General features: G+C 43.0%; 1 protein-coding gene across 3 annotated transcripts in view; it reads right to left on the reverse strand.

Moving 5' to 3' along the window:
- LOC121715923 (cytochrome P450 1A1) overlaps positions 1–7,126 on the reverse strand; it is a 7,455-nt gene extending 329 nt beyond the window's left edge. Inside the window, exons 1-8 of one of the 3 annotated variants that reach the window (XM_042101973.1) lie at positions 7,039–7,126; positions 6,774–6,899; positions 5,525–6,376; positions 4,091–4,214; positions 2,890–2,979; positions 2,044–2,167; positions 1,862–1,948; positions 1–1,749 (exon numbers count right to left, since the gene is read on the reverse strand). The exon at positions 1–1,749 is cut by the window's left edge and continues 329 nt beyond it. In XM_042101973.1, the coding sequence (XP_041957907.1) occupies positions 1,467–1,749; positions 1,862–1,948; positions 2,044–2,167; positions 2,890–2,979; positions 4,091–4,214; positions 5,525–6,364 (1,548 nt within the window). In that variant the 5' untranslated portion in view covers positions 6,365–6,376; positions 6,774–6,899; positions 7,039–7,126 and the 3' untranslated portion in view covers positions 1–1,466. Of the gene's footprint in view, positions 1,750–1,861; positions 1,949–2,043; positions 2,168–2,889; positions 2,980–4,090; positions 4,215–5,524; positions 6,377–6,773 lie in introns of all 3 variants that reach the window. The other 2 variants (XM_042101972.1, XM_042101971.1) reach the window with 2 other exon arrangements.
- Between the last annotated feature and the right edge of the window lie 374 nt (positions 7,127–7,500).

Consider the following 7,500-nt stretch of genomic DNA (forward strand, 5'->3'; position numbering starts at 1 on the left):
CTGAGCAGATCTCTACATCCCTCCTGTATTCATTTGGGTACCTTGCACTCATCCTTGTTAGGTGATTTAACACCTTAAAAAAAACTCAAAACCGTTGATGTTAATACATGGATTGTACTAGTATACTACTTGTGTTCCTTACCAATAGCTGTACTTGTAAGACTCTTTTTAATATTTGCATGGTATCGGGATCTTCTTTTCTAACAGACTAACAGCTGTCTTTTAATGATCTACTATCTACTATCATATAATGTCTGGCTCTCTCCAACTACAATGAGTCTTGTCACTAATGAACTTTCATTAAATCTTCATTTATGCCATATTGTGCCCAAAGCAAACCTCTCTTACAAAGCTGTGACATTGGTCTTTAAATCAAAAGACTGCTGTAACGTGACCATTTAGTGAAGTTAAGAATATGAACAGTACAATCTAACAGGAAAAAAATCACATGGTTACAAACTTTGGTTACACTTCTACTTAAAGGTATCTACATTGAGTGTGTCATAACACTGTCATGAACGTGTCATAAACATTGTAAACAAATCATAAACATTTATGACATAACGCTTCTGTCACTCGCTTCTGTCAAGTGTCATTCAGTTTTTGTCATGAAAAGTTATGCTTAGAGTTAGGGTTAGTGTCATTCGGTTTTTGTTATGACAAGTTAGGGTTAAGGTTAGGGTTAGGGGTTATGACAGTGTCATGTCACTCTTATGTAGATACCTTCAAGTAAAGTGTTACCAAAACTTTACACAAATGAGTTCTTATGTTTATGATAGTTTATGATATGTGGGAAAACAATCTTATAGTTTGGTTATAGTTGTTACAGTGCACGATGCACTGCCTCAGAAAATGTCCTTCACTTGTATTTTGTTTCTATAGCTTTGTGTGGTACAATGATGTGTGTGTGTGTGTGTGTGTGTGTGTGTGTTGTTGTTGGAAGCGTGTGATGTTGCCATGATGTGTACGTGTGACCCTGATATGTCCCAACTATTCTTTGACACAAGCAGTGGAGCAGAGGCGGACATCCCGGTTCCAGAAAGTAAAAGTTCTGCCATATCTCTCTACCAGTGCACAAGGTGTAGGTTTTTGAACATTCTAAGTTCCGCAACAATTGAAGGTTCTAAAATTCTATGTTGAATTCAATGAACCCAGATATTCTTTAGAACGTTCATTTGACGGTACTCCTTTAAGGGTTAACACATGTGATATCTTCTGGTCTACCTGGCTGCTAAATAGGATGAGCTGGTTTACTAAATGGTTGGATCAAATACTTGGCAGGACTTACTTTCTGAACCCGGGATGTCCGCCTCTGCAGTGAAGTAAACAGAGAGTGTATGATAACCCATCTGTAACACTCCATATGTATGAACCTGAAACATGACCATGATTCTTTGACACATAATGCAATAGAGTGAACAGAGGGTATAGGATGTATGAACGCATTGGTTTAGTTATGCCTCCTTCTAGCTCCGGGGGGTCACCCTGATCCGGTACGGTTTGGGCTTCATGGTCAAGCCGAAATCTGCGTTGAGGTCCAGCGTCTGGCCGGGTACACTCTCCACATGCAACCGGTGGAGCAGCGTCGTCAAGAACACAAACATCTCCAAGCGGGCAAATCCGTCGCCCAGACAACGTCGCTTCCCCATCCCAAAGATCATCACCTTCTCTGTGAGATCCTTGTTCAGTTTCCTCTTCTGATTGAGGAACCTTTCTGGCCGGAAGGCCTCTGGATCACCCCAGATTTCACTGGAAAAACGACAATAGAAAATTACTCAATATTCACATTCACAATACACACTCATACAGATATTTAATAAGATTCATCTTAATAGGATGTGTCATTATTTCCATGGCTTACCTGTCATGATTGACTTGATACTGATTGATAAACACACAGGTGTCTTTGGGGATAAAGTATCCATTAAGAATGATATTTTCAGTGGTGCTGAATTCATGAGAAAAGCAAAAGGAATGTGAATGAATGAATGAAACACACATCATTAACAATCTGGAAACATATTTGACCATTAGGAGCCTTACCAGTGTGGTATAGTAAAGGGAACGTAGGAGGCATGGCGGAACACCTCAAATATGAATGCCTCCGTGTATGTCATTTTCGGTTTATCCTCAAATCGAGGCAGTCGGTTGGAACCCACTTGGTCATCTACAGATATACACACTTTCTCAACCACTCACATTCAAACAATCAAATTGTAGACACAGACAGAAGACCAAACGCTTTAAAAGCAAGTGGAGATAATGCCACTATCCAGGAAGTGAGAGGGTGGGAGGGAGACATGCGAGTGGACTTGAGCAATGACATCAGGCTATTTGAACCTGGGAACACTGAGTTAAGTCTACATTCAGCCTACATTAATAATAATCTGATTAATTAGTATTCCAGAACTTCTGTGAACTTTTAGCAGAAACCAGCCTATAATATAAAGTACAGAAGAGACTCCTCTTGCCCTACGTCTGCCCGCAGAGAAAGCCTGGCGTCAGCAAATTAGTGTGACCGATTGTGTGCGACCCGTCCGAGCCAAATTTTGGAGGGGGGATAGAAGGGTTGGGAAGGGCGGTGAAAGATGAGCTCATTGTGGAGCAGCACAGTTAGCTCATCTCCATGAAACAAGGGCCTCGCCATTGGGTGGTAGTCGCCTCCTAATTCCCCTCAGTCACTCTCTCTCTCTCTCTCTCTCTCTCTACTCTGTCTGTCTCTCTCTCTGTCACTGAAAAGCCACCATTTCTCCACACGCACGGGAACACGGGAATCTTTTACTTTTACGTTTTGGTTTACTGGAAACAATTCAGAAAATATTGATGAATATTTGGCAACTTTTCCAAATACTCAAAACCCACTAAGTAGGAATGCTATTACTACATTACCAATCTCTCCATAAATTTTGTCCTGGATGTCTGGGAATTTTACAAGATACAAGATGCTCCACTGCAGACCTGCTATGATGGTGTCAAACCCTGCAGAGGGAGAACACACAGCTGTTAGCACTGACTATGAAGCTTCTGGACAACAATAAGGAACAGACAAAACACACCAATCTCTGTTTAAGCTAGGCAACCCTTTAATTCACTTTAATTTATCATCATAATTCATCACAGTTGAACTCTTGTACAGTTCAAATAAGTCTTCATGTTCATATCTCAAACACAGATGGGATGGTTGCAAACGCTTGAGAAGAAAAAGATTCTCCTTCATTGGCACCTTCACTAAACGTTCAGCAACAATAGTAAATATTTTCAATTTAGTTTAGGAAAACATTATTCAATAAAAAAAATATAAACATTCTTAAGTGAAAACAAATAACAGATATGCCATTTATGTGATATGAGAATGACATATGAATGTTACAAGAAAAGTTGGTCACATGCTGATAATTGGACTGTGTAAACTAGCACTTTCATAATGAGTGGTTATTAGCAAGCAGACTTGTGTGTAATCCAAATGTAATATGCTGACATAATTTATGGAAACAGATCCTGGGGAATAAGTTCACCCAATTGAGTAAATCTAAAAATTGAGCTCCCTAAAACAAACACAGGAAAATCTCATCTCAACATCAGCCCTTGGCATTCTTTGTGCCGTGCATCCAGTTCTGCTGGAGACCATCCAGGAAAAACATCTGGATTTCAGAAAGTGAAGTCTGAAAGTGAAGTTACACTACGGAGGTGAAATAGGGATATCCATATTTGGCGAAGCGAAAATGCCATTAGAAGTCTATGGTTTGGCTGCAGTGGGCAACTGTTATCATTGAGTCAACTTCTCAAAACTGAAATCAGAGGTCTGGAATGTTGAGAATTTGACAAAGGCTATTCTCATGTTTTATGTCTCATGGTAGTGTGCTGTGCTCTGCTGCACAATTCTCTAGCTTGGTGATTGGCTGCGGACAGCACATGCCGTACTGTGAAGGGGTGGCTTACGGATCCCGGCTACAGTCTGTGGTGCATGTCTTGAGCCAATTGAGAATTGCTGTTGTGTCCTGCGGCCTGTGGTAATAGTTTGGTTTGGTTGGCTAGGAAGTCCCTACCCAATAACACACGGATATCATTTTCTTCATATGCTCTTCCTTACCAGCCCCAAAGATGTCGATGACGGTGTGCACGATCTGAGAGTCGGTGAGCACCTGTCCTTCCCTGTCCTCGTGTCTGTCCTCACAGAAGGCAATCAGGGCATCCGTGATGTCACGAATGCAGTTCTGTAAGGGGACAAAGACAAACTGTCTCTGCAGCCTTAGCACAGCAAGGCCAGTGTCTCTCCAAGTCCAATTAGTGTTCATGGCAAGCCATCTCACACACACACACACACACACACATACGCGCACGCGTGCACACACACACACACACACACACACACACACACACACACACACACACACACACACACACACACACAAACAATCAAATGGAGTCTTTCAGTGTAAAAAGAATTTGTAGCATATGTTATTATTTAATCTTAAGTGGTACAAAGTTGCCATTATTTCCTGCTACTTTAAATCCGGTTAGCAGGATTGTTAGCAGCAATTATAGTTATTCCATATAAGTCTGTTTTACTGTAACAGCACAGACTGTGGTCAAGTGATCCATTTTACTGTAAAAACATAATGGTGGCATCACACAAATCCTGAACACGACAGCAAAATCAATGTGAGCGTGTGTCTTCCACCAGATTGATTATGTCTAATTGTGCATGCCAACTCTTCAGAGTGTTGTGATCAGGAACAATATCCTGCTCTGCCCACGCTCTCCAAGTGCTTCCCTGGCCACAAAATATCTCTGATCATGGGCAAATTGTAATATTCCCAATCCAACGAATTTATGATATTCTAATATTACTAGTATCTGGAGTGACCGTATGGTGTGTGTGTGTGCTGTGTGTATTGACAGAGTGTGTTAGAATATGCAATAACTATATTCTGTCATTTTAAAGATGTATTAAGAAAAAATGAACAGCATAAAGCACAGCATAGCATTTCCATTCGTTCACATCCCCATCTCTACACACCCCACTCTGTCTGCACTATGGGGGTGGGGGTGCATGAAAGGGAATCTCTAAGGCAAGCTTTTATTTTGGGGCAAAATGATGGAGAACGAGTTCATCTGTAGTTCATTTGATGCTCTACACAAAAACTTGCCAGAGGCCTAAAGCATATCTAATAACTCACATTAATGTCCTATAGACCGCATGCTGTGTGTGCACTGCAGGACTGTTGGTGCCTGAGGCAGTGAGACTAATTCTTCGTTTTACTGTTGTTTCATTTGCCATTATCACCGTGTTACCCCTCATTATCTGGTCATATTTCATTTAGCCTTAATTACTACAGATCTCATCTCATTTGTCTAGGATCCAAAGCTCAGGTTCTGACTAAAAATAATTATGTGCCACAGCAAAAACTATTTCAAAATCATCCAAACCCTTAGAAAGTAGGTCTCATGGTGTGGTCTGTGCTGGCCTTATTTTCCGAATGAGTTCCAAATACTATAAGAAAGGAAGGTTCTCTGTTATTACCTTGTCGAAGGTTCTCAGGTGTTCTTTAATGTTCTCCTCCATGAAGCTGTTCATCCTGTGAATGTGCTGGACCATCTTCCTCAGGGAGGGGCTGGGCAGGTAGCGGAAGACGGGGAAAAAGTCCGCCAGGTTGCCCGCGGCGAAGATGCGCAGCACCTCGTTGTTGATGTGCACGATGGTGAGAAACTCCTTGTCATTATAGTCGTATCTCTTCCCAAAGCACAGGGCACACACTACATTGGCCACAGAGGTGACCAGGGGCACCACAGGGTCCAGACTGCCCCCACACTTCGCCTGGCTCTCCTGCAGGGCCTCCACCAGCCCCCCAGCCTCCGCGCAGATACGTTCCTCCAACAGGCAGCTGGCACCTGAGTCCAGGGTCTCGGCCTGGGAGAAGTTGCGCAGGGCGTTCTTACAGATCTTCTTGTGAAGTGTCCAGGCCTCGCCGTACTTCTCGCTGAAGGTCATGCTGGTGCCGTTGGCCACGGCGGAGAAGCTGAAGAGATCGGGCCGGCCAGCGAAGGCCTCGCCCTGCCGCACCAGGGCCTGGCGGATGGTCGAGTAGCCGCTGAGCACCACCACCACCAGGGAGCCCATCTGCAGCTGGAACACATCGCCATACTGCGCGCGCAGGCTGGTCAGCGAGAGGTGCATCTGCTCGCCCATTTGGAGCAGGTTGCCCACCAGGGGCCAGGGTCTGGGGCCAGGGGGCAGGGTGGCGCCAGACTGGACACAGCCAGCCCTCTGACAGCCCCGCAGGGCCACCAGGAGGAGTGTGAGGGTGCAGAGGGCGACGGTGACGCCAAGGCTACACACAAAGGAGCTGTCCAGCAGCAGCATCCTCAATTCTTCCTGGAGTTATAAAACACATTAGGATTAGGCAAACACAAAAATCGAGTCTATACAATTTTGATAAAGGTCAAATTGTATTAGTAATTAGTAAAGTAATTTGATAACAATGAAAAAGAAAACTAACAGCGCTGATCATGATAACACAACAGTACAGAAAGTAAGAAAGTAAGAAAGAAAGTAAGAAAGAAAGAAAGAAAGAAAGGCGACTTTGTAACAATAAAAGACACAATGCTGATATGCAAAGAAAGAAGATGGAAGGAAAAAATAACTAAACAAAGTCACCATGCTTTGGGAATTTTTTTCAAGCCTGAACCTATTCAAATATTTAGTAAACACTGCAAGTTTGAGGATAGCCCACCGGAAAAGTGAAGAGTGAAGATAAAGTATTGATACTCACCTAACCGCGAGCCAGATTCTGTAGCCTACTTGCTGAAAGACTTGCCGAAAGAGCGCGCTGCGACCCCCTGCAAAGCTCTCTCGGTGCCGCGGGGCATCACAACCACCAACGCAAGCGTTTAGGAATCTGTCCAACAAAACCAAACATTTCCTAAGAGCAAATCCCGCTTCGAGCATACGACCCTTTCCACTCCCTCTCTCTCTCTGTCTGTTTGCGACACCACAGAGACTTACAGGGTCAAATGAAGCGACAGAGGTTATTGTACCATTTATTTCAAGGTGAAGTCTGTTGTTGACAACCAGCGATGGGCTACGTAGCGAGTTGATGTCTGCAACTGAGGCATGTTGCTAAGATGCTTTCCCCACATGGTCTCACACACACCTCACCGATATCAGGTTTCCGTGATGCATAGAGGAAATATGACATATTTTAATTGAAGAAAAAACGTGTGAATCATATAAAATGTATCTACATTGTATCCAGTATGACCTTAATATGCAAGTTTAGAAGTCCAATTCGTACAAGAGTATTTAATATTCTCGTTTTTGCTCAAACAGTGCGTAATAGCAATAGCCACACGGTGGAGCAATGCACTACTGGAAGCCACTCTCACCTTGCAAAATCTGAACACATGCTACGGACCTTTAAAAACATTATGGACATGATACGAAATCTAAATTGACAGGGTGAAGTATAATGTCTCTATCATAACAAATAATAATGTTAT

Source organism: Alosa sapidissima, chromosome 8 (assembly GCF_018492685.1).
Source record: "Alosa sapidissima isolate fAloSap1 chromosome 8, fAloSap1.pri, whole genome shotgun sequence".
In the NCBI taxonomy this organism is placed as follows: domain Eukaryota; kingdom Metazoa; phylum Chordata; class Actinopteri; order Clupeiformes; family Clupeidae; genus Alosa; species Alosa sapidissima.